This window comes from Rosa rugosa, chromosome 2 (assembly GCF_958449725.1).
Source record: "Rosa rugosa chromosome 2, drRosRugo1.1, whole genome shotgun sequence".
In the NCBI taxonomy this organism is placed as follows: domain Eukaryota; kingdom Viridiplantae; phylum Streptophyta; class Magnoliopsida; order Rosales; family Rosaceae; genus Rosa; species Rosa rugosa.
The window spans coordinates 53,208,097-53,233,539 of NC_084821.1; the positions used below are offsets into that span (position 1 = coordinate 53,208,097).

The following is a 25,443-nucleotide window of genomic DNA, read 5'->3' on the forward strand; positions in this document are numbered from 1 at the left end:
TACTTTCTTATAATTTTAATATGTATTATTCGACAGATTCAGTTACGTACTTTGATATTTCTTTATCTGATTACAATTAAAATTGTAAGCTGACAAAAGAAAAAAAATGTACGTGCAAAAGGAAAGAGTTTCTTAAAAGGAAAATAATATATATTAAATCCTTGGAAATTAAATAAATAAATATGATATATGAAAATTAAACTTTATACCTACTTAATTTCAACCTGATGAAAACGCTCATAGGAAAAAGATGGCATTAATCGTCTCCAAGCGATGTACCAAATGAAAACAATTAATAACACCTTTACCAATTCAGGTGATAACTGATATTACATATAAGCCTAAGAAACGTTGGTTTTGCTCTTATACTGTCCCTCTGCTCTGCGTTTCGATCTGTATCTGCAATATGGGGAAAATGTTGAATGGCTTTGACCTATTTGTTTATGCTGTTCTAATACTAATCTTATTGCTTCTTGAACATGAAAACCAATATTGCTTTGCAGGAGTACTAGAGAAGAAGAACAATGAGTCGCAAATCGGCACCAAATGCGACTTGTTTGATGGGAGTTGGATTTACGATGATACATACCCACTCTACGACACATCCAGCTGCCCTTTTATTGACAGAGAGTTCGACTGTCAGAAAAATGGACGCCCGGACAGTCAATATCTCAAGTATAGATGGAAGCCTAAGGGTTGTGCATTGCCCAGGTACAAAAGTTTAGTACGTGTTTTCATTTTCACCTCTAGATCTCCACTCGAAGACTATATTTACAAAAAGTCCAACTCTTTACCTAAACATTGGATTCATTTATTTGTTTGACGCGCGTACAATTACACAGCTTGAAACACAATCAATTTAGCAGATCTTCATAAATGTTTCATGTCATTGGAAAACGTTTAATGTATTGAAATGAAAAATAATTTCATATTATATTTGTCGATTGTGGAAATTATTCTATGCACCGACGGTGCAAGTGACCCAACCCTTATAAAATAATCTCAACCCTTGATATTTATTATCAACTTTATTTTTAATAAACAAAAAATGTATTTAATGCAATCTAACCATTCATTTATGTTGGTGCAAGTGCACGGCGGTGCTCTGAATAATCTCTCGTTATATTTGCTCATGTTGGCTCAAAGGTAACTCCTGAAATCATCGAAAACCTTCAGACATTAGGTTTGTACGTAAGGATCACCCCTATAAATCCATTCAAATAGAAAATTCATTTGGTTATCTAAACTGTATGTTCAGTTAGGTATACAATGTCTCAGATAAAACCGAAATGATTAATATGTATGATACTCAAATAAATAAAAAAGAATTTTTACAATGATTGTAATCACTAAATTACATGCTAAACAGGGTAAGCCAAAAATAAAATAAAATTGAACGTCCTTTCTAGACCCGGCATGTACATATGCATTTTGATTATGTATTGTTAGAGCTAGTTGGATGATGTCCTCCTTAAAGCCAGTATGTACATTATGCATTATATGTATTTATTAGTTTAGACAGTCGTATTTTGTAATATATGGTACGTGCAGATTCAATGGTCAGGACTTCTTGAGGAGATTAAAGGGGAAGAAGATATTATTCGTAGGGGACTCTCTGAGCTATAACCAGTGGCAGTCACTAACATGTATGCTGCATTCTGCAGTACCCAAAGCCAAATATACTTCATCCAGTAAAGGAGATTTCTATACGTTTCTTTTGCCAGTGAGTACGTTTTTCTGGTCATTCGATACCTTTTTTTTTTTTTTTTTTTTTAACAAACATTAGATACCTTCTAACAACGATGTACGTTAGGGAATTTAGGGCATAAGACGAACGGATTATAAATATTAGGTCCGAGCCTGAGACATTTAGGCTTGAGGCCAATCATTTATACCGAGTACTGCAAAGACCAAACTAATTAAACAATGAATTATTGGATTTTGCATGCAGGAAGATGAAGTTTCTGTGATGTTTTCTCGCAATAAGTTTCTAGTGGATCTGGTCCAAACAAAGGAGGGCATGGTTCTAAACCTTGACTCTATTGAAGGAGGAAAGTTGTGGAAAGGATACGACATGCTAATCTTCAATACCTGGCATTGGTGGCTCCATACGGGACGCGATCAACCGTGAGATATACATAAACCTCAAAATGCATACACAAATTTATATCTAAAAACAAATCTTGCGTATTTCTATATATTGATTGTGACATATTATGAGTTTCAGATGGAAGTACATTGAATCGGGAGGCAAGATACTCAAGGATATGGATCGTCTGGCTGCGTTTAGAGAGGGATTAACTACTTGGTCCAAATGGGTCGATTCTAACGTTGGCAACACCAAAGTTTTCTTTCAGGGCATATCTCCAACTCATTTCAAGTATGTTCTCATCATTTCTTTTGTCATTCGATCAATCGTTTGAAATGTCAAACCGCCTCCTAGAGTGAATTGCCATTTTATTTTTACCAATTTCTTCCTGAACGTTTTATTAACTACAAATATCTTTTTCTTATTCATCGGTTTTATACAATTTTATCCAAAGTTGAATGGAAAAATATCATGTTGCCTCTCGTGTGCTAAAGTATGGGACACTTGTATGACATTTCCATCTTTTCTTTTTCTAATCCGGAGCTTAGCTCCGTCTGAAAAGACAACTTGACTCATTTTTGTAGCTCTCTTTTGAACTGTGGTATTGCATTCAATAGTCTTATTTTTATTATGTTAATCACTTAGCCTGACAGATCATTACCAACTTCGTATTGTCTTTCATATTAATTTTCGTGGTGTTTTCTCCAAATATTAATTAATAATAGTAATAGTAAGACACTTTTGTAAGCCTCAAAATTTGGGATTTTGAACATTGATCAATTGCGTAGGTCGTTTTCTCCTTGTAAAGCAAAGTAATAACTTGTTTCTTTGCTATTTTGTTGGAGCAGTGGAGATGAATGGGGAGGGCAAAAATCAGCAAACTGCATAGGACAAACTCAACCTGTTAATGGCTCAACATATCCCGGAGGTTCACCACCACCGGCAGCGGTGGTCCATGAAGTATTGAACAAAATGTCACAGCCAGTAACTCTGTTGGACATAACGTTACTATCCCAACTGAGAAAAGATGGTCACCCATCTCTATATGGCATAGATGGCAAAAAGGGAAATGACTGTAGCCATTGGTGTCTTGCTGGTGTTCCGGACACATGGAATGAACTATTCTATGCAATTCTTGTGACTACTTAATCATGAATTAGAGGATGAGATACAAATTACAATAAAGATAATGAATATTCTTCTGCAATTATCAAATCTCTTGCATTAATTTTTAAGCGGTTCAGTACGTAGTACGTACTTTTTCCCGTCTAATTGATGTAACTTTAGTTTTGTGGCTTGTCCTAATAAAAAAAAAAAAGTTTTATGATCACTGTATGAGGTAATCAGGCTCGTCCTTTACCAAAAGAAACAAACCATGCTTCTTAACATTAAAACAAGCAATATGATGTGCCCCTCTATTATCTTCTCTTGGTGCAAGCATGCATGGTTGATCTCAGAAACATGCAATTGAGTCATAAACCTCTGTTCTCAACTTCACATCAACAATAACACCCTCAGCCAGTGGGGTAGCCAGAATTTGTAATAAGAGCGGTCAAAAATATAGTTTCGACTTTCAAGTTAGGGTTTGCATTTGACTGAAAAATTTATACTCAATAAAAAAATAAAAAAAGAAGAAAAATCTTAGTTTCTTTACAAGTGTGACTTAAATTTGTAACACATAGAGGTTTTATTGAAAAACTAGATAAGAAAATCATGAAAAGCGAACGAAATAGGAAGAGTTAATTAGAGAAGTCAACAAGGAGTTTACAAGCATTTTGTAAAATATCTATAACAGAAAACCTAAAGTCCAGGCGGTCATTTAACCCTCCTCGACCCTAGTTAGCTACACCCTTGCCCTCAGCAACGAGACATGCAAGGCCATGTTTCTAATGGTAATATATCTAACAAATGCATATATGTGGTGAGCAGAGGGGAATGTTTTTACTTTGGCAATAAGTTACTACATGCATGATTAATATATTGCTCTAAGATAAACCTTCATTGCTTCATCGATTGATCCTTAATTTCAATGGCAAGGATTGGAAAGGACCAAAGGCGAGGTTTCATGGACAAACACAACCAGTAAAAGGATCAAAGCATGCATCCAGGTCCAGAGGAGAAGCCATTGTAAAGTGTGTATTGAGTAGCCAAGTTACAAAGCCTGTTGATTTGCTTTATTTTGCGTTGTTAACGAAACTGAGAAAAGATGATCGATCACCCTTCCAATTATACGGCACCCTCAAGGCCTCAAGCTGTGGACTGCAGTCATTGGTGTCTTGCTGGTGTGCCTGATACATGGAACGAACTTCTCTATGCTGCTTTGCCTCAGAAGAATGAGAAATAGTAATCAATCAGAATTTCAGCCATACAAAAATCTTAAATGATTAATAACTGCGTAGAACTTTGTAACTGCTGCTAATTTTTCCGGTGTCTTCAGCAATAATACGTTTTGTAGTGGTCAATCCAGGTTAACTAATATTCATGCTAGTTCCTCAATTAAGGATAATTCTTATATTCGCCCCCTTTAGTGAATTAATCGTTCAGTACTCCCCCTCGTAATTCACAATCTAAGTGAAAATATTGTTACGGAAAGTTTTGGTTAAAGTTTGGATGTATAGATTCTTCTTTTTATATAGTATAGATTAATTCCACTAATTAGAATTTGACCAATTATTATGTGTTCCACAATGACCATGTGGTAAGATCGACCAATAAGATTACTTGGTGAAAAAAAAATTATATAAGGGAGGTCAAAAATAAAAACTTTTTTTCATATGGACCAATCACATTAATCTAGAACTATATAATAATGTTTTAGTTTTAATAATATTTTAATCACCCCAATTAGTATTTTTGTTGTGTTAAGTCCTTGGAGCTAGTTCAACTGTTCAAGACTGACGATGAATACCCACTTTACAATGCTTCAAGCTGTCCATTCATTGGATTCAATTGCATAAAGAATGGTAGACCTGATAAACAGTACTTCAAGTATAGATGGAAGCCTACTGATTATGACCTTCCAAGGTAATAATCTCTCTCTCCCGCATTTTCCGAATTTTAGTTTTGAACTTTTGATACCCAAATAATTATTGAAAATAATCGAAAACAAATCAAGCTGGATCGGAATTCTAGTTTTTTTATTTTTATTTTTATAAAAGTCGGGAGAAAGTCTTTAATAGAGCGCGGTTGTGCTAATTCACCAACCATTTTATCTTTGGTCCAAATTCATTTTTTATTTTCAATAATAAGAGGGGTCAAAGAACACATGTCCTAACTATGGTCTAAATCTTTTCTAACAATAGAGTTTCAATCCTCATTTGCTTACAAATTTAAATTTTAAGAAGAATGTCCCGTTTCATTCAACTAATGTGTATGCATGTCTTCTAATGGATTCACTTCTTTTACACAAGGGTCTAATAACGTTTACTTACTTGGAATGAAAAATAATTATGAATCGGAGACAAGTGGAATGGGAGAAGAAAGGAATCGGTATTGATTCCGGAGGAATGATTCCTAAACCCATCTCCCCCCTTCGTAATCGAATTCCTGAGTATTCAGGAATCGATTCTTGATAAATAGGTGGGACCTACACCAATTCCCATTCCTTCATGTGTTAGTAAACACAGGAATTCTTTTACCTGGAATCATTCCGATTCCTTTATGTGTTAGTAAACACAGGGGTATTTTTACTCCGTAATCATTCCATTACATTCCATTCCATTCCAAGTAAGTAAACGTGCCCTAAGTGGGGAGGAAGGGTTAGGATCTCCTCCACCACAATTAAAAAATAATACAAAAAAATATATTTGAAATTGTAAAATTTTTATCTCCAACAAAATATTAGGAAAATATTATAAGTTCGTTACTCTCCACTCCAATGAAAGAAAAATAATTAAAATTTGATTACCACAGAGTGAGCTAGGGTAATAAATCATTGGTGGGTAATAAAATGTTATCTACTTTAAAATCCTTCGGCAACAAATATTAATTTTTTTATTTTATATATTAATCATTCAAGTTAAGTTATTGTTCAAGATATTTGTTTAAAAAAAAAAAATTATCATTCAAGATATACAGTGAGCAATCATATCACCAATAATGCGTCGAATTTGATCAAAACATTAGAATTAGATTTGTTGATATATATATATAATTTACCTCAATAGAATTGGAAGTGAACAGATATAATGATCATTAATTATGATACGTATAACATTAGTAATTAGTTACATTTACCAGAATTTGACCTGAAATGTAGAGTGCATGTAGTGAGTGAGGAGTCCAGGAGACGTATAAGATGAGAATTTTGCTAATCTAGTTTTGGATTTGAATTATTAATTTCTGCCAACAGAAAAGACGGAAGAGCCGGGGGAGAAAATAATAAATTAATGGCAAATGGCGTTTCTTCATAAAGGAGCACACATGATGCACCAAACTAATTCCCTATTCAGTTTCAGTTTTGCCAATTCCAGCAGTTCACAGAATCTGAAATGGCATTCTCGTGCTTTCACCTTCTTCCTCTAGTACTACTGCCATTGACACTAAACCAAGTAGTGAATGGGAATCCAGTTTTTGATGATGGAGATCCAGTTCTCGATTATGCAGAACGAGCTGGAGTACTGATGAAGCAGTCATCACATGGCTGCAATTTTTTTCATGGGAGTTGGGTTGCTGACGATGAATACCCACTTTACAATGCTTCAAGCTGTCCATTCATTGGATTCAATTGCATAAAGAATGGTAGACCTGATAAACAGTACTTCAAGTATAGATGGAAGCCTACTGGTTGTGACCTTCCCAGGTAATAATCTCTCTCTCCCGCATTTTCCGAATTTTAGTTTTGAACTTTTGATACCCAAATAATTATTGAAAATAATCGAAAACAAATCAAGCTGGATCGGAATTCTAGTTTTTTTATTTTTATTTTTATAAAAGTCGGGAGAAAGTCTTTAATAGAGCGCGGTTGTGCTAATTCACCAACCATTTTATCTTTGGTCCAAATTCATTTTTTATTTTCAATAATAAGAGGGGTCAAAGAACACATGTCCTAACTATGGTCTAAATCTTTTCTAACAATAGAGTTTCAATCCTCATTTGCTTACAAATTTAAATTTTAAGAAGAATGTCCCGTTTCATTCAACTAATGTGTATGCATGTCTTCTAATGGATTCACTTCTTTTACACAAGGGTCTAATTTTCACTTTAAATTTCTTCTTTTCTTTAAGTAAACATGTTCATTCAACTTTGATCACATCCTAACATCTTATATGTTAAACTGGCAAAGATTCAATGGCCTGGATTTCATGGAAAGATACAGCGGGAAAAAGATCATGTTTGTGGGAGACTCCCTAAATAACAATATGTGGCAGTCCCTTACATGCATGCTACATGTTGCAGCCCCAAACTCCAATTACACCTTAACCCAAGCAGGGTTGCTTTCCACATTTTACCTCAAGGTAAAAGGACTCTACAATTTTGAAATCCAGATCAATTTTTGTTCTCAATTTCATTCTATAGTTCCTTAATTTGATTAAATGAAGTTTCTGTTTTGTTGTTAATAGGAATATGCACTGTCGGTTATGTTTTTGAAAAATGGGTTCATAGTGGACTTGGCTTATGAAAAAATAGGCAAAGTCCTAAAACTTGACTCCATCAGCACCGGCAACCTGTGGAAAGGAGTTGACATGTTGATCTTCACCACATATCACTGGTGGACTCATTCCGGCCATTCTCAGACGTACGGATCGATTCTATATGCTTTTATTTTAAATATATAAATAAAACTATGAGATGTTATATTACTTATTTATCAATTTCATATCGCAATAAGAGTGTTTCTTGTATTTCAAAAAAAAAAAAAAAAAAAGGTTTCTCTTGTTAATACTTGAGATTGATAGCCCTACCGATTAATGAATTGATTTTCTGTTTCTTTTTTCCGTTTTCTTTTTTGATCAAGTTAATGTTCTGTTCCAGATGGGACTACTTTCAAGTGGGACAAAAGATGGTGAAAGAAATGGATCACATGGAGGCATACAAGATTGCACTAACAACTTGGGCTAAATGGGTTGATTCCAACATTGATTTTTCAAAGACCAAAGTCTTTTTTCAAGGGGTTGCTGCAGTTCATATTGAGTAAGTTTCAGTGTCTCATGAATTGTTTATACTGTACATATACAAAGACAACAAAGCTTTGCTACAGATTCACTGAAAATACTTATTCATATCCTATAATATTGTTTAGTGGAAAGGAATGGAAGGAACCAAAAGCAAGAAGTTGCAGAGGACAAACCCAACCACTGCTGGGAACTAGTTATCCAGGCCCAACTCATCCAGGAGAAGCAATTGTGAAGAGTGTATTGAGTACAGTGGCAAAGCCAATCTACTTGCTTGACATTACATTGCTCACACAGCTAAGAAAAGATGGGCACCCTTCAATTTATGCCGGCCTTGGTCCCAAATTTGTGGACTGCAGTCACTGGTGTCTTCCTGGTGCTCCTGATGCTTGGAATGAACTTCTATATGCAGCTTTGCTCTAGAAATTTTGCAAGTTTTTAGTCTTATTTTTGTTCCGTGCCGCAGAAATGCGAAAGTACTTCTAGAAAGAAAAGACAGATACAATGTAGCTTAGATTGCTGTCTAGCAGTTAAGAATTTAACATTACACCTGAAGTCCTAGTTTGGATTCTCCTTTCGAATACTAATGCTAGCATATTGAACCAAGGTAGACAGTTTCATGTTGGATACATTTTTTTTTTCGAATTCTGCTATTTAATGGAAAACTTCAGACATTCCGTGTAGCGTTCTTTGCAGATTCCTGTGGAAGTTACGCTAGAGACGGAAAAACAACTCAGCACTTACCCGCCGGGCACCATCAATCTCTCATTTTCTCCATCTGGTTAGGCGAAAAGGAAGTTGATGGTTGTGAATACACAATAGGTATTCAAATGGTAATAATGCCATCATAGTTAGGCCAAGTACCTTTGTTTCATGCTCAATGACAAGTCTTTAATTTCATTTCTTTATCCCAAACTACAATCACAACTTTGCGATCATATCAGTTATAGTAAATTTATTTTACTTCTTTTCTGAATATACATAATACTCATGAAGTCATGATCTCGATCATCCTTAAGCCCTCTCAAACACAACCGGAAGCTCAGAACCATTCAAAGCCAAGAACCTCTTCCCTCCATTCGAATCTAAAGAACCAATATTTCCACAATCAGCGAATGTACAATTAGGACACATATTGGTGGGACACCATCTCAGAATGTAGCTTTTACCATCCACCTCCGGCTGTGATCTAGTAATCCTAAAGTATTTACCATTTGGCAGTTTTCCTCTTGCAGGTTCTTGCATAGCAATTAATTTCCCTTGGTCCTCTGGGTTAGCTTTTTCAATCGACCATGAATTTAACCGCCTGCAATGTGTAGAGACACGGGATATAATCATTTGATCCCTACTCTCCCTCACCACTGTTTCTCCGTCGAAAAATGGCTTGAACTGAAAAGGCCAGCCCGAGACATTTCCTTGCCCAACGTAGAGTGGACATAAATATGGCTCCCGGTTTATTAGAGTTAAAGCACCACCTTTGTAAGTACAGGCGGGTTTGATGTAGTAATCTATGCCGGATATCGAGCACCGGAGATGTTTGGTTTATGGTTGCCATGGCCATGAATATGCTGCTGATCATGCTCAGGCTTCCAATTAAGTTCTTCAGGGACATCATCATTTGCAGACAAGAAATTAAGCTGTAAAGAAAAATAACATTTATCTGTGTGGCTAAGCTCTCCCAGGCGATGTATTTATAGGATCCTCTCCTCCCTTTTCTCTTCAAAAGCAATTTTGTTTAAACAAAATCCAAACGAGCACCTTTTTTCATTACTCAAAATCTTTAAAGTGACACCTTTCTTCCCTTTGCAAGGACATTATGACTCTCTTGCAACAAGGTTTGAATGTAATATAGCCTCCATTACTTTCCCAAATTAATAAATCTTGTGGCATTGATTCCAGATTCGAGTACAATTTCCGAATTTCATCAAAAGCAAATGAAACCTACACAAGCTTCAGACCAAATTGGAATGAAATAAGCAAGACATCAGTCTTGCCATCTACAACTAAATTACAAACATGAACAGCAGGGATCTAAAAACAATTTGATGTGCGCAACTCAGTACCCCATAAACCAAAAGGTGAAGGTAATGATGATCATGGGTTAAAAGACAGAATGCTCCTGCACCTAGGTGTGGAGTGCAGCTTCAAAATCTATCTTCGTATCTGTATTCTCTTGTCCCTTATAGGCAGATCCAATGGCTTCTGGGCTTCATGTGGGTGGTCTGGGCCCTTGTAAACCTTCAGGTGGTTGAAAAGTGCCCTACCAAGCTGCACAAGAGAATAATACTTGTGAGCTGCAGCACTAATAATAAAAGAAAACAAAAACACTCCTGGATCGTATATAGTTCTCCTATGACCATGACCTTGAAATGCTGGTAAAGGCAACAGTACATGGCCACAATAGATGAAAAGTGTACTCAATTACTGAAAACAAGAATGAGTAATTTGATTAAACAGCACACTGGACCATAGAGCTCCCGACTACCCAATATCAGTCATGCACACAATACCAAACGAAACAGCAACAGAACTTTGAAGTGAAAGCCAAGTGCACAACTACTGTTGCAGAGAATTTAACTAACAAGTCCGGTAGTTGCAAGTTACATCTAATCAACCCCCTATCTAGCAATGCAATTATATATGTAAAGTGAGGGGGAATCTTTGTGTCAGTGGATGCATATAGGATATGTTAGAGCTAAAGAACTCACCCTCCCCTTTGGAAGCATTCCACGAACAGCATGTTCAACAATTCTCTCTGGTATTCTCTGCTGTAACTGGTCAAATGTTTCCACTGTCATACCACCTGGTCGTCCAGAATGCCTTCTATAGAGCTTTTGGTTTCTTTTCTTGCCAGATACAGCAACCTTTTCTGCATTTACCTAAAATGTTTGAAAACAAAGCGGAGCACAATCATTCACCTTACTAGAAAAGTAATTTGCAAGTTAAACCAGAGAAAATATGAAAACCAGAAAAGTTTAGCGAATGCCAGAACCCTGACAACCATAGAGACCCACATTAAAAAAACTGAAACCAAAAACATGATCTACCTGAAATGACAGCTTGAGCAGAGGCATTTCGAGCCTGACTCGCATTTTATACATAAGCGTATACAATACATGTAATGAAACAAAGAAATCATAAAGTTTTCAAGGTTATGTGAACTACCCAGACCACTCACCAAATACAACAGAAGCATTTCTATAGATTATAGAATAAACCCTCTTTTTAAAGTGAATGACTTGATGCTAATTTCAGAAACTAATTTTTTTTTTAATTAATAGATGAAAAAAAAAAATTTCAGAGTCTATACTTATCACATTTACTAAGCTTTCAACCAGACTAGCTATACGCCAACAATATATAATTCCAAGGACCCGTAATTTCTTTGTCCAATCCCTGGTTACCCTTCATTCATATTAAAGTTAGAGACATAAAGATAACATCAAACTACAATGACGAACGCGTCTGCAAACTACACTCCAAAATATGGAAGCAACTGATGCTTCCAAACTAAAGAGCATTGTCACTCATAAACTTTTACCCCTCCCAAACAACCAAAAATCTCAAAACAATCGCTCTTCATCAGATACCATCAAAGGGAACATAATCTACATCTAGACCAATGCTAATGAAGAAAATGCATGAGCATGTATACTATCTACATACCACAATGACAAATGCCCCCATGTCAACACTGGGTGTATAGGTTGCCAGATTTTTGCCGCGGATGTAAATGGCGATTGTGGATGCTAGTCTTCCAAGAATCTTGTCTGTGGCATCAACAATAAACCATGGTTTCTCAGTATTCACATGATCTGCAGCTTTTGGGTACCATGTCTTATTCCAAATATCCTTAACAAAGAAAGAGAAAACCAATTCAACACTTCACTTAAACCCAATTAAGCAAGATAACCGAATCAAAACCAAAGCGCATATCTACTTCACTTCTAGAGACCCTATCAACAGTGTTGGATAAAAACACCCTATGCATATTCAATAACACTTTAAAAATCATGCTTCCCTGCATATAAACTGAACCAATTGTTCTATAAGACTAACCCATCTGCTCAAATTTCTCACATTGGACAGTTACAAACTTACTCATTACAATTAAGTTCAGCAAAAATCACAGGTCTTGCTCACACCCATTACTCAAATTGAGTTCTTTCTTCACTTTTGCTATCTGGGTCCTCATTTCTACCTCAAAATTCTTATGAACATTGAAAAAGGCACTATCTTTTTGCTACTATAGAAATGTACATTGAGAAAACAGAGTGTTTAGTTTGTGGGTACATACAATGCCTTCGACTTCGTCCTCCTCCCACATCCAGCGTTCATCCAAGGGCACGCGGGTGATTTCCTTTGTGCTGTGAACCTCAAAGCTCCGTCTCGAACTGCCTTCACTGCTAAAAGTAAGAGAGCTTGTGGTGGGAATCCAAAGCTTTTGGGATTGGGCCGCAGAGAGCCCAATGAAGGGGGTTTTGTTAGCGGTCTTTGAAGAAGGAGAGGAAGATGGAAAAGGGGGTTTGGTTGAAGAGGAACAAGTAGAGGAGGATGAGAAGATGAAGGAAGAGGAGGAAGCTGAGAGTGAAAATACAGCCATTTTTGTATCTCAGTCTCACTCTGGAAGCCAGGGCCTGGCCTTTGTTGATAAAGAGGATAAGATGGCCTAAAACTTGGGTATGAACAGTTGAACACTGCCCGGAACGCAGCGTTTGGCTCTTTTTTCCTTTGTCCTTTCCATTTTTGACATACAAATGACCAAAACGTTATAGAAAAGAAGAATCGTACAATATATGTTTGGATTGTAAAATTATAATTTGAGCTAGACCAGTTCGATATAGAGGTAAACTAATTTAAAATCAAGTTAAGTTGGTCTATTAATGTACCTCAATCTACTTCGGTGTCAAATTTAGTATTTTTTTTTTTTTTTTGAATCAACCAGACAACTTTCATTTAACTCAAGCCAGAATGGCACGGATACATACATTCAATTGCCATCTATGGGCAAGTCTAGGACGTGGCATGTTAGCACCACCCATTAGACAATCAGTGCGCACAAATGAAAGCAAGCCTATAACTATGAAAAAACTAGAACATAGTACATAGGCATAGTTTGACAAGAAACTAAAATCTCTCCTCGCCATCCCAGTTAGGACTAAGAGGTTTAGTTGGGTCCAGCCTCCTGGATCCCAAATTCGAAACCCCCTAGAATCAGATCCCAAAACATTGAGCTTCAAATCGGGAGTAAGTTTTGGCACCCAATTTTGTTTGGGCACCCAAAAGAAATTGGACACCAAAAACAATTGGGCCACCAAAGCGATTTGGGCCATACAACTGATCTGGGCACCCAACCAGATTTGGGCACCCCTCCATCGGCCGCACCACCAGTCCCTGGCTTCAACTTCTCCGGCTTCGAGTACAATCGAGACACAGAAGGTCTCGTCACTGCGCGATCCAGACGATGTATCAATTCACCCGCTGCCGTAGCCATTGAAAGGGAGTTCGTCGCCGTCCCCTCTGCCCCGCCAACCTGCATAACTCCGATCGGCCCAACGACCGCACCGGTCACGCTTACAGGTTGGAGTGCAACAACACCCTTCACTCTGGTATGGGGATCGGAAACTTGTCTCCACCAGTCACCTATGGTTTTCAGACCACCTTGATCAGCACCCCGAATCCCCGCAGCCGTCATAATTGGGTCGGATAAGAGACTAGCCATCGCTGCTTCAGTATATGCTCCTCCAACCCAGATCAGGTCCGATTTGAGCCGCACCCTACCCGGGCGAATCGAAAAATCCCATTCTCGCACCCATCCAGTCTTGGGTCTCACCGGATTAGACTCCCAAGCAATCTTCACATCATCTATTGTACTCCGACACGAAGCAAACATTGTAATGAAACTCTGCAGGCTCGATTTGGTGGTCGCCGCATAAGATCGGCGTTGGAGGGCCATCAATAAATGGCTTAGTAGGGAGGTCGACACCGGCCGCCATTGATGAAGCGCAGAGCTCCAGAGCTTAGGGTTTGGGGAGAGTCGAGACATGTTAAGAGATCACGTGTCAAATCTAGTATACTTGATGTATCGATACATTTAATGTATCCTAAAACTTTCTTTGTGAAAGTGTAAAGATATAAATATTGTTAATCACAAAATAGATGAATGAGGGGATGAATCTAAGAATTATTTATTTATAGATAACTATTATATAGAATTGAATTTCGGAATTAATTGGTTGATATGAAAATTTGAAACTAAGGCTTGCTCTTGTTTGTCTGGGACATCAACACCGTGAAAAAAGACCAACCGCGGCTCTTGAGAAAGTTGTTGTGATCGAGAAGCAAGCTAGTACCAAAAAGCTGGTAAGAGCAACTCCAACAGATTCCTCATATTTTGATTTTTCTCTACTTTAGGGAAAAATAAGTCTCTTTTGCTCCAACAGATTCCCTATAACTATCCCTATTTTAGGGAAAGTGAGGAAAGAGAAAACCAAATTCCCTATATTTACAGCAAACTCCAAAATTTTAAGGAAGAATATGAAGATTTTAGAGATTGTTGTAAAATAAGGAATCTGTTGGAGTTGGAGAATAAAAAGAGGCTAAAGCTTTGACTTTTGCTTCCCTATGATACAGAAATTATAAGGAAGCTGTTGGAATTGCTCTAAACCTTCCTTCACCTTCAAAAAGGTTGTCAACTTCAGAAATTCCAAGCTAAGCCACCACTAGGATGAATAAAACGTGAGCAACAAACATCTGATGCCTACTTAGCCTAAAACGTGGTACAGAGTTCCAACAAGTAATCTCCATTCTAAAACTCAGTAGTGATTCAAAGCATTAAAACAAAAAAAGAGAAAATCTTGCCTTTGGCTCTTTTTCCTTTATCCTTGCCTTTTTTGACATATAAATGACTAAAATGGTATGGAAAAGAAGAATTGTACAATATATGTTTGGATTGTAAAACTATAATTCGAGGTATACCGGTTCGATATAGAGGTAAACTAATTCGAAATCAAGTCAAGTTAGTCTAGTAATGTACCTCAGTCGACTTTTGTGTTGAATCTAGTATACTTGATGTATCGATACATTTAATGTATCCTAAAACTTTCTTTGTAAAAGTGTAAAGATAGTTATATTGTTAATCACAAAATAGATGAATGAGGGGTGAATCTAAGAATTATTTATTTATCGATAGCTATTTATATAGAATTGAATTTCGAAATTAATTGGTTGATATGAAAATTTGAAACTAAGGCTTGCTCTTGTTTGTCTGGGACATCAACACCGTGAAAGACCAACCGTGGCTCTTGAGAAAGTTGTTGTGATCGAGAAGCCAAGCTAGTACCAAAAAGCTGGTAAGCCTTCCTTCACTTCCCATAAAAGGTTGTCAACTTCAGAAATCCCAAGCTAAGCCACCACTAGGATGAACAAAACGTGAGCAACACATCATCTTTGGCCTCACTACGCTAACTTCATTCTTAGGGAAAAGAATACTCATGTATTCATACAGCTTCACTATGCCAATCCCATGACAAAACAAACATCAAAAGTTAAGTCCCCGCAACAATAAACTGATGCCTACTTAGCCTAAAACGTGGTACATAGTTCCAACAAGTAATCTCCATTCTAAAACTCACTACTTACTTATTCAAAGCATTAAAACAAAAAAAGAGAAAATCTTACCCTAGTTGATATTACATGACACAATAACTAAACTAGAACATTTGCCAAGGACTGGAAACATAGAGTGGTACTTCTACACTATGGCTCTGTTTCATGTTATTGCCATCCACCTCTAAAATCCAACCTCAACCAACAATTTTGGGTCAAGAGTCCAGAGTCCACCCCAAATAAACATTGCATTTCCTTTTTTGCTTCACACACACTCAAACCTCAAAACCAAATGGCATTGTCAACACTCTTGCACATCAAACCACCTCCTCCGTTTCCTTCACTAAAATCCCACCGCTCCTTCTTCCCAATTCTCCCCCCAAAAATCTCAATCCCAATCCCAATCCCAATCCAAAACCCTAAACCCATCAAACACTTCACTATGCAGAGGCCTCATGCATCCACCACCGTGCATAGTGCTGTCTCCGGCGCCTTCACCCTGATCCAATCCTCCCCCGCCACGTGGCAGTCGGCAATCCTCAGCAACCTCCTGATCTTCGTTCTGGGCTCTCCGATTTTGGTTTCCGGGCTCTCTCTTTCCGGCATTGCTGCTGCGTTTTTGCTCGGAACTCTCACTTGGCGCGCTTTTGGGCCATCTGGGTTTCTCTTGGTGGCAACCTACTTCATCATTGTGAGTGGATTTAATATTGGGTTTTCATTTTTTTTTTCTGGGTAGTAATTGGTTATTCTCTTAGTTAAAAAGGTACAAAAGACTAAATTTTTCTCAGGTAATTCTTTTCCTAGTTTGATAATGGTATTAAAGTTTGCTTCTTTGTTTAAGGAAATTTGAATTGTGCTTGAAGTTCTGTAGTGTGTGCAGAAATTAAAGAGCTGAACTTTCACAGTGATAGTTGATAATTTGATTCAGTTTAAGATTTGATTTCATGAAATTGTAACTGTGTAACTTTAACAATTCCATGCTTTTTGGCTCATTTAGTTATTAAGTTGCAGCTAAATATAAGTCGGATAATATTTAATCAATATGTAAAGTTGTTTCCTGGTTGCCTGTAGTGTCTTGTAGTGCTGAACTGGTATATAACTATTTTGTCAGGGCACGGCGGTGACAAAGGTGAGAATGGCACAAAAGGAGGCTGAGGGGGTAGCTGAGAAGAGGAAAGGAAGGAGAGGCCCAGGCAGTGTTATTGGATCCAGTGCTGCTGGTTGCATTTGTGCTTTTCTCACGATATTTCTAGTAGGAGGAAAGGCATATTCCCGGCTCTGGCAACTAGGGTTTGTTGCCAGTTTCTGTACTAAGTTGAGTGATACTGTCTCAAGTGAGGTGGGAAAGGCATATGGGAAAACAACGTAAGTTTCTGCATTTGGTTTGAACTGGGCTGTTCAAGTTAATGTTGTTAGAACCCGTATTATTTCCTTCTTAGTCACCAAGTTGAAAGTTGGGGGAATGTTTTGAACTACTATTCTTCTCGTCTAACTTCAATATTAGCTTTTCAATGCTCAATAAAACAGTATTTAGTTAATAGGTTTCCCTCTAGACATTAGATGGATTATCCTGCCTTAGAAGTTTGTAGATAAATGGCTTATGATAGGCTATTTGTTTAGGGTAGTAGGAATACTTAGGCACATGGTTTACCCCTCTATGGTATGAGATCTGAAACCCCTGATTGTCTATCTAGCTCTGTGCTAGAGTGTTTTGTCTCCTAAAGATTGTAAGGTTCGGCAGGAGACCCCAGTTTCAAGTCAGGGTCAGCAAAATGGATTTGGGGATGTCTGGGTATCGAAAATGGATACTCTATTTGTTGAAAGTGTCAAATTGTAGTTCCATCTGTCTCCTTAGCTTTTCTCTTTGGATTTTTTCCATTGTTGAGCTTTACAGGCTTTGATGATCTTCTATTTAGCCTTTAGTATTTTATTCTGTCAGTGATATAAATCATATAATTGATATGTAATGTTGCCTCTGATTCTGAAACTACGTATTTAATATTTTATCTAATCAGCACCAAACTGGAAGAAAAGTTGACATGGCTGGCAGATGCCAATACTGTGGTCTGACCGAATGTTATGCGGTGCAACATTGTATAGGTTGAAATAAGAAAAATGTGAATTACTGATCAATCCCTGAACCTTTTTAATGCATTTATCTGATGAAACTTGATAGCAGGAGTTCAAACTGAAACTAGTGTCAGCCTGTAGAATGATTTGTATAGGCTGAGAGTACTTTGATACATAACTGGAGATGGGTCTGGGGGTTTTCTCATCCAGTGAGATCCTTTCAATTAGTAGAAGAATAGAACCTAGGAGCTGATACTATAAAGCCTTAATCATGCTATATTTCTAATGCAAAATATTGTACACACTCCTTTTCTAATGCAAATTTCTCACTGAGTTTAAAATTCCAGTATTTTCAATTGATGCTTCTTGACTAGGTACTTGGTAACAACATTGAAGGTAGTTCCAAGGGGAACAGAGGGAGCTGTGAGTCTTGAGGGAACTCTTGCTGGACTTTTGGCATCTGTTCTTCTTGCGTTTGTTGGTTGTCTCATGGGTCAGGTGTTTACTTTGTACTCTGACCAATTTGTTTTTAGTAATATCCTTTTGTCTACCTTTTATCTTATTTTATAATGCTATTTGTACTCTTGGTCAACAGATAAATGGACCTGAAGCAATTATATGTGTAATAGCTTCCCAAATAGCAAATGTTGGTGAGAGCATTATAGGTGCTGCTCTTCAAGATAAGGAAGGATTTCGATGGGTAGGCAAACCCTTTCAGTAGTTTTATTTTTGTAGGGTAATTATCTGTATTATCTTTGAAGTCAGTTTGGTATGATCGGGTCATGGATGTTGGGTTTCCTGTTAAGCATCTTAAAAGAAAAGAGTAGCAAAAGCGAGCCCGAATCATGGGTTTTCTGAGCATGAATTAATGTTGAGTTTGGAGAGTGTGGGAATTTCTGTCCTCTTGAGATTGGCTTGATATTTGGGACGTATAAATTTGAATCCCATGCCAGCCCGGTCCTAGAATTGATGTTAGTCTGAGCATCTGAGGGTCGTATTTTTTGTTCTAGTGAAATTATAATTTGATGATACCATACCCCTATTCCTCTAAGTCTGTGTAACAAAATTTTGTGATTTCTTTGTCAATGGTCTTTGGCTTATTGGTATATTTGACTCCTCTTAAGAGGATGGAGTGCCCTGAGGGTTACATATGCTTGTGTAACTTACATCTCACATGAATTAAAGAATGACCATGGTGAATCATGACCTTCTTAAACCCAAAACTGCAGCTGGTGTCAACATATTTTCCTTTATCTTTCTTACCTGACTAGAAAGGTTCTGGATGAGCTCTGTGTTTTAGTATGACCTGCTATTTTGTAGTGTTTCAGGTTTGTGCAATTTATTTCCGTCTCTGTGCTTCTTAACTTTGTCTCTGCTTCTGTTTTGCAGCTCAACAATGATGCTGTGAATGTCATAAACATATCCATGGGCAGCATTTTTGCCGTCTTGATGCAGCAGGCATTACTCAAAAACTTACATATGTAAATTCATGAAGATGGAAGATGCTTCTCCTAGGTGCCATGCTAACACATATCAAGTAGGATGCATATAAAACCCCTGGTGACTGAAAACAGACCATTTCCCTCTACGAGGGAGACAGATTATGAGCATTGCTTCGTCTCTGAAGCATATGTGAAGTTCAAGTTCTTTTCCACCTTCCAATTTCTGGTTTGACAACTGGAGGTCTAATCGAGTCGTTGGGTAGTAAGCCCCTTAGAGTTGTAGATTACCTTTGGTATTTATACAATGTACGTATAAGGATGAAGAAATGACCATTTAAAGTTAGAAAGTTATTTAGAAAATGTCTTGGTTATTTTTACCATTTGTCATATACAACATGTATATTCCATGGAAATTTAATTTAACCGATAACAATTTCATTTTCCTTTGGCTCATGACCCTAATGTATCTTTCCAAATTTGCAAGAGAGCTTGTAATGTAGTGGCTCACGAAAGATTGTAATGTCTCTTGCCAAATCTTTCTGATGAAGATGAAACCAAAAGTGATCTCATTCGAACCATGATAAGATTTATTTGCAATTTCCTTTTGAAAAAAATGGGTTTTAAAAGTAAATAAAATCTTATCACTTTTGCATCTTCCTAATTTCTGTATGACATTTATCACGTTCCTATTTCAGCTTTTGAGATTTGTTTTCACGTAAGCTCACATGCGTCGTGTGTTTTGGAGATGATTAATTTTCCTTTTTTAAAAATATAAAGTCAATTCAAATTCGAATAATTTCAGTCTCATTCTTTAAATTAACCGATTCACACAAAAAAGCAAAGAAACATTGACCTTAGGAGGATAAAAAAAATTTATGACTCAGTTATAATAACCACATCGGTTGCCTTTCATCAACCACCTCCATCAGGGAATTGGGTGACTACTAGCAAAGTGCTCTCAAACTAATAGCAAAGCTCTTCCACTTTCATCAAACACTCCCTAGTCCATAGAGACCATACCATCCAATTCTTCTAACAGCTTAAAACACAAGAGGCCAAACCTTGATGATGAGCCCCTTGTTTTCAAGCCAAAAACCAACAGGAATTCTCTCCTTTATACATGCACTCCTCGCTGCCTGTACCTTCTAATACATGCTTTAGATTGTGACTCATATATCCCACCTGAAAACATGTCTTCTTCTTCTTCCCCTGAAATTGTCCTCACCAGCTCTCCCGACGGCCCCATTGTTGCCTATGATGCTTCCTCAGGCACCATTGTAGCACAGTTCACTGGCAGCCGCTCACCACGTAGAGGCCTCACTGTTGTTGGAAAGGATTTTGGAAAGACTTATATAGCTGCCTCACACATATCCCCAACCACGGCTTCTGGTTCAATCCACCTTTACAACTGGTGGTCTTCGACTGCCTTTCACAGCCTCCCTGTCCCCGAACCGGTTGCACCACTAGCTGCCTCATTTGATGGATTGTACCTCTTTGCTGGTGGCATATCAGGCAGTGTGCATACACTTTCAGTCCCATCAGGGAATGTGCTCAAATCACTGCCTGCACATAACAAGCCTGTAACCTGCCTTGGTGTCAATCATGATGAATCTCTTTTGATTTCAGGCAGTGATGATGGAACCATTGCTATTGTCCCTATCTTTCAGCTTGTAGGGGACTCAGGATGCGAGAATGTTGAAGACTTGATATTGCATAAGTTTGCCGCTCATTCTGATTCTGTTACTGCCATTGTTTCTGGTACAGGATTATGCTACTCCCAGATTATATCATGCTCAACTGATTCCACATGTAAGTTCTGGAGTCTCCGGCGGGGGACTCACCTGCGTACGGTTGTGTTTCCGTGCACGATTTCTGGGATTGCATTGCACCCCACAGAGCCCGAGTTCTATGCTGCAGGGTCAGATGGATCGGTACACATAGGGTCCTTTATGATTGGAAGCAGAAAACTTGTGATCCAAGGCAATGAACTGATGACATTGCCTCATACACACAGCAGTGCAGTTGTATCTGTCGTGATGCTGAACGGGGGAAGGAACTTAGTTTCGGCTTCAGAAGATGGGAGTGTTTGGATATGGGAAGTTGGTGTAGGTCAGGTGATTATGGCTCTTGGAAATGAGATGGCAAGCATTAGTGATTTGGTGTCAGCCACAGGCATAAGTTATAACAAAGGACATAGTTCTGAAGTGGGTAAAAGTAGTGCCAAGGAATCTGCAAAGTGTGATGACATCGGGTTTTCTTGCGAGGAACTGATCATGAGTATGCCTGCGAGGCAAATGATAGAAATGGAAGATTTATTGAAAGTGGCAGCAAAAGATAGGAGCAGAGCCATCGATACGCTAGAATCTGCTATTGCAATATATGAGAAGCTCTTGGAACTCATTCTCAAGGAAGCTAAGAAAGGCACTCACAGCAGTAAACAGAGGTGAAAAGGAGAAAGATAACATGCTAGTTTTCATGCAAACTGTTATATCAGTCGTATGTATGTAATATGTCTGGAGTTAGAAAGACAAAGAGGTAGAATACCATGGTATATCTAGTTTTTCCTCTTTCGGTTTACTTCCCTTCAAAGAAACCACATGGAAGTCTAGCGTTTCTCTTGAAGTTAAAAAAAATTATGAGAAAATTTGTAACTTATCAGAGGTTTTCCCTCTAATTCTTTGCTCTGTGAGGTGAAACATTGAAGAATTCCTGCCATGTGCGGTGGTTGTCCAACAACTCAAACATATAAACGTACCATTGTCCCCATCTCTAGGCAACGGGGCAGGTTGTTGATCATTCATCATTATAGTTGTCAATACATTTTGATTCACATGATTGATATTTGAAATCGAGAAAAGACAGGCTATAAATAGAAATCGAAAAATGACCGTCCATCAGGACCAGTACTCCAACAAAGCAGTGGTACTGTGGTAGGCATGTTGCTGGGACGTAAATATCAGTCACAGTGAACAAGTACGGAACTAGAACATACCAGAACGTGACTGATTGCTTTAGGCAGCATTCCTAAAGTACAATACAATCACCCACTAAACATAACGGTTGATTCATATCTCTGATACTCAAACCCAAAGAATCTTGATGAGAACTGATTGGAACAGAAATTGACATCACAGTTTTTACTAAGTGGAATCAAGATAGCAAACTAGCTCCAGCACATAACATGTGAGGCAAAGAGTGATGCGCAGGTCTTGTCTAACAGGGCCAGCTGAAATATCTGGAACAGCTTGAGCATTTCTAGAAACTATTGAAGCAGCTAAGAAGCACCGTACTATATATGTTTACACATTGAAAGGTGATTATATGACAAAATGTGCAAGGTCTTCAACAATATCTTTACAGCCAATCATGAACTCCTTAGGTAGTCCAAGGATCAGACTTGTACCGAAGCACATGATTGTGTTCACTATAATTTATGAGCATGGTAACAATTTTCGACTTTCCTGTCCAATTAGAAGATGTTCTTATAAATGTCAAAAGGGTAAAAATTGAATCTGTATGCATTGACAAATACAACTCACTTATCTTATTTTACGCATTGCATTGACGTTTACAGAGTTACAAACACTACATGGACAGTGGTAAGTAAGACAGTCTACTTTCACATTAGAATGCTGAAACCACTTTTCTATTCTAGAAGACGGAGAAGTACACAAAATGCTCTTATAAGCACAAACCAAAACATACAGAAACTTTTGGATCTGGGATTAGAATTGCCTACGACGTTTTGAGACAGTACCATTCTGTTGACAGTGAAGAGGATTTTCCATCTCTGAATAGCAAACGTCTGGAACAAACATTGCAGAATCCGATGGGTTCTGATAAGTTTTAGGCCAGTATAGCCCTGAGGATGTAGGCGGGGAAGGTACCTTTGGCACCATCCAAGAGATCTCTGGCACCTGACCTATGCACTCGTATTCCTCTTGCTCCTCCTCAGATGATCTTAAAATTGATGAATCCGAAGCCCCAAGTTTACCGCAGTCAGCCTGGCAAAATAAATAAGCAACATTATGCAGTGCTAAATTGATAATCACAGGTTCACAACAATACGTAGTGATCAGACACAAGGGTGGTTTTTTTCAAGACAAAATAAAAGTTCAACAAAAAAAAAAAAAACTAGAGTACAAGCCCTTGCATAGGATATTTCTGTTAGAAAAAATAAAGTGCAATTTTGTGAGTTCCACAGCTGATAGAGACCCAACTTGCGAACTTAGAATTCCATTTCACGAAAAACTAGAGGAGGATAACACAATCTCATGAGGTTTCACTTTCACCAAAACCAACTGTCAATAACTGCCTCAAGAAAAGCAATTCTACTCTGACTGGTCTACTCAGACTGGCTAATGGCCAATGCAGAATTGGAACTGATAATAGAGATTGCAATATCATCATCTCAATACGAAATTACTATACAATGTATAATCAGTTTAAGCATTGTAACCAATGAGCGCACAAACCTTAGACGATCCATTATCCATGTACCCAAAGCTCTGATCGAAATCAGTGAATCCCAGAAACTCATCTATAGGCCACTGTGGAACAGACCCAGTTGCAGAACCACCAGCAAAAGACATCCCAGCAACACTTGACGGCGCCACTTTGCATTCCTCCGCCAACTGAATGTTTGCTTCACATTTCGACGCAGCCCCAGAGTCCGATTTGACAGAAGAAGACGACCCAGCAACACCACCACCAGACCCAGGTGGACTGGACTCCGGCCCAACTTTAATTCCGGTCAGCAAAAACCTCCGGTGACCGGAAACAAAACTATTCGCAGTATGTACAGCAACATCACAGTTCCTACACAGCAGAGCTCTATCCTCCAAACAGAAAAAATACCCAACCGCCTCCTGCAAATCCCCAAAAAAAAAAAAAAAACCCCAATTCAATTTCAGATTTTGATTTCAATTCTGGAATTCGCGAACGCTATTCAGCTACTGACTGAAACGACGTCGTACCTGGCAGATATCGCACTTGGGCATGTGGGAAGCGGAGAGAGGAACCCTCTGGTGCTTGCTGGCGAGCTTGTTGGCGGCGTGGACCTTCTCGTCGCAGGCCCAGCAGAGCGCCGCCTCGTCGGCGCAGCAGAGCACGTTCGCCTCCGCCGTCTCGCACACGTTACACTGTATCTTCATATCTCCACGCACTCTCTCTCTCTCTAAAACCCTCTGTTTCTCTCTCTAAAACCCTCCCCAAAATCTCGTTGAAATAGAAAATGGGTGATCTTTGAGGATGGTGTGGAATACACGTGTTGGCTGTTGACAAGTGTCGTGGCGTGGGAGACCGCCGTTGCTTACTCTGCAACCACTGCGCGGCTATAAATATCTCCAGAAACCTCTTTTGGGCCGGGTCGGGTGGATTACGGTATACTCTTTATGAGTACGTGTATCCGATGACTCGAAATATTAAGTATTATCTAATAGAAACATTGGATAACCACCACAGGTGGTCGAGTTGGTAAGAGCCTCCAGGTGTGGAACCCCCACACCCGGGTTCGAATCCCGCCGACGCTTATTGAAGTTAAATCCCAATATATTCTTGGTGGCCAGGGGGGAGGAAGCGTTCTGACAAGATCCCCCGAGCACGGATTAGTCTCTGGGCCTAGGAAGCTTTTGAGGACACCGTGTGATTGACAAATCAAAAAAAAAAAAAAAAAAAAAAAAAAAAAAAAAATAGAAACATTGGATATTAAGGAAAATTGACCGAAAATTTGGATACTATAAAAATAATATCAGAAAGACGTTAGATTTCACAACCGTACTTGAGGAAAACAAAAATTTTGAAGAAATATCAAGGATGATTTTGATATTTTGGACTTGGGGGTACGTCTGAGATGCAACTAGGGTGCCTAAACTTAAATGAGAGGGCTTAGTGGTCATTGTGGGAATGGTATGGCATACCTTACATGTTGAAGTTTATGAATTAGATGAGATGGTTTCAGATCTAAGGAATAAAGTGTAGGTGGTCCTAGAAAGATGAAGGTTTATTGTGAGTTATGGGGTAAGGTACCTAGCTGTACTAATGTTCTAAGTGATCCAACATGTGAAGTTGTGTGTGGTTGGCGATGCTTTAAATCCAAGTTATTCTGCTCTATTATTACTTA

At 38.2% G+C, this 25,443-nt stretch overlaps 6 protein-coding genes across 6 annotated transcripts; 4 read left to right on the forward strand and 2 right to left on the reverse strand.

Annotated features, from left to right (window-relative positions):
- Nucleotides 1-406: 406 nt before the first annotated feature.
- On the forward strand, nucleotides 407-3,238 carry LOC133730998 (protein trichome birefringence-like 41). Its single transcript, XM_062158482.1, has 5 exons — nucleotides 407-711; nucleotides 1,552-1,723; nucleotides 1,952-2,127; nucleotides 2,228-2,380; nucleotides 2,938-3,238. The coding sequence occupies exons 1-5, from the start codon at nucleotides 407-409 to the stop codon at nucleotides 3,236-3,238; spliced, it is 1,107 nt and encodes a 368-aa protein (XP_062014466.1).
- A 3,313-nt stretch (nucleotides 3,239-6,551) lies between these two features.
- LOC133734277 (protein trichome birefringence-like 42) lies at nucleotides 6,552-8,808 on the forward strand. Its single transcript, XM_062161902.1, has 5 exons — nucleotides 6,552-6,890; nucleotides 7,374-7,545; nucleotides 7,651-7,826; nucleotides 8,063-8,221; nucleotides 8,331-8,808. Exons 1-5 carry the CDS (start codon nucleotides 6,580-6,582, stop codon nucleotides 8,623-8,625), a joined length of 1,113 nt encoding a protein of 370 aa, XP_062017886.1. The 5' UTR covers nucleotides 6,552-6,579; the 3' UTR covers nucleotides 8,626-8,808.
- A 1,230-nt stretch (nucleotides 8,809-10,038) lies between these two features.
- LOC133728289 (large ribosomal subunit protein uL13c) lies at nucleotides 10,039-12,902 on the reverse strand. The gene is made up of 4 exons (XM_062155685.1): nucleotides 12,500-12,902; nucleotides 11,869-12,054; nucleotides 10,911-11,081; nucleotides 10,039-10,470 (listed from the first exon to the last, which is right to left on the reverse strand). Exons 1-4 carry the CDS (start codon nucleotides 12,803-12,805, stop codon nucleotides 10,354-10,356), a joined length of 780 nt encoding a protein of 259 aa, XP_062011669.1. The 5' UTR covers nucleotides 12,806-12,902; the 3' UTR covers nucleotides 10,039-10,353.
- A 3,058-nt stretch (nucleotides 12,903-15,960) lies between these two features.
- On the forward strand, nucleotides 15,961-19,775 carry LOC133728290 (protein VTE6, chloroplastic). The gene is made up of 5 exons (XM_062155686.1): nucleotides 15,961-16,501; nucleotides 16,922-17,175; nucleotides 18,255-18,378; nucleotides 18,476-18,580; nucleotides 19,270-19,775. Exons 1-5 carry the CDS (start codon nucleotides 16,103-16,105, stop codon nucleotides 19,363-19,365), a joined length of 978 nt encoding a protein of 325 aa, XP_062011670.1. The 5' UTR covers nucleotides 15,961-16,102; the 3' UTR covers nucleotides 19,366-19,775.
- Nucleotides 19,776-20,148: 373 nt separating this feature from the next.
- LOC133728291 (protein ROOT INITIATION DEFECTIVE 3-like) lies at nucleotides 20,149-22,705 on the forward strand. Its single transcript, XM_062155687.1, has one exon. The coding sequence runs from the start codon at nucleotides 20,513-20,515 to the stop codon at nucleotides 21,767-21,769; it is 1,257 nt and encodes a 418-aa protein (XP_062011671.1). The 5' UTR covers nucleotides 20,149-20,512; the 3' UTR covers nucleotides 21,770-22,705.
- Nucleotides 22,706-22,839: 134 nt separating this feature from the next.
- Nucleotides 22,840-24,614, reverse strand: LOC133728292 (B-box zinc finger protein 22). The gene is made up of 3 exons (XM_062155688.1): nucleotides 24,299-24,614; nucleotides 23,798-24,190; nucleotides 22,840-23,326 (listed from the first exon to the last, which is right to left on the reverse strand). The coding sequence occupies exons 1-3, from the start codon at nucleotides 24,473-24,475 to the stop codon at nucleotides 23,048-23,050; spliced, it is 849 nt and encodes a 282-aa protein (XP_062011672.1). The 5' UTR covers nucleotides 24,476-24,614; the 3' UTR covers nucleotides 22,840-23,047.
- Nucleotides 24,615-25,443: the final 829 nt, after the last annotated feature.

Excerpts from the sequence above, each read along its gene's own strand:
- LOC133730998 (XM_062158482.1), top strand. The coding sequence starts at position 407 with ATGGGGAAAATGTTGAATGGCTTTGACCTATTTGTTTATGCTGTTCTA. Across the intron at positions 712-1,551 it reads AAGGGTTGTGCATTGCCCAG|ATTCAATGGTCAGGACTTCT; the intron begins GTACAAAAGTTT and ends TGGTACGTGCAG. Across the intron at positions 2,128-2,227 it reads CATACGGGACGCGATCAACC|ATGGAAGTACATTGAATCGG; the intron begins GTGAGATATACA and ends TATGAGTTTCAG.
- LOC133734277 (XM_062161902.1), top strand. The coding sequence starts at position 6,580 with ATGGCATTCTCGTGCTTTCACCTTCTTCCTCTAGTACTACTGCCATTG. Across the intron at positions 7,546-7,650 it reads TTTCCACATTTTACCTCAAG|GAATATGCACTGTCGGTTAT; the intron begins GTAAAAGGACTC and ends TGTTGTTAATAG. Across the intron at positions 8,222-8,330 it reads GTTGCTGCAGTTCATATTGA|TGGAAAGGAATGGAAGGAAC; the intron begins GTAAGTTTCAGT and ends AATATTGTTTAG.
- LOC133728289 (XM_062155685.1), bottom strand. The coding sequence starts at position 12,805 with ATGGCTGTATTTTCACTCTCAGCTTCCTCCTCTTCCTTCATCTTCTCA. Across the intron at positions 12,055-12,499 it reads AGGACGAAGTCGAAGGCATT|GATATTTGGAATAAGACATG; the intron begins GTATGTACCCAC and ends TTCTTTGTTAAG. Across the intron at positions 11,082-11,868 it reads TGGGGGCATTTGTCATTGTG|GTAAATGCAGAAAAGGTTGC; the intron begins GTATGTAGATAG and ends CAAACATTTTAG.
- LOC133728290 (XM_062155686.1), top strand. The coding sequence starts at position 16,103 with ATGGCATTGTCAACACTCTTGCACATCAAACCACCTCCTCCGTTTCCT. Across the intron at positions 17,176-18,254 it reads AAGGCATATGGGAAAACAAC|GTACTTGGTAACAACATTGA; the intron begins GTAAGTTTCTGC and ends CTTCTTGACTAG. Across the intron at positions 18,379-18,475 it reads TTGGTTGTCTCATGGGTCAG|ATAAATGGACCTGAAGCAAT; the intron begins GTGTTTACTTTG and ends CTTGGTCAACAG.
- LOC133728291 (XM_062155687.1), top strand. The coding sequence starts at position 20,513 with ATGTCTTCTTCTTCTTCCCCTGAAATTGTCCTCACCAGCTCTCCCGAC.
- LOC133728292 (XM_062155688.1), bottom strand. The coding sequence starts at position 24,475 with ATGAAGATACAGTGTAACGTGTGCGAGACGGCGGAGGCGAACGTGCTC. Across the intron at positions 24,191-24,298 it reads CCAAGTGCGATATCTGCCAG|GAGGCGGTTGGGTATTTTTT; the intron begins GTACGACGTCGT and ends GGGGATTTGCAG. Across the intron at positions 23,327-23,797 it reads TGGATAATGGATCGTCTAAG|GCTGACTGCGGTAAACTTGG; the intron begins GTTTGTGCGCTC and ends TTATTTTGCCAG.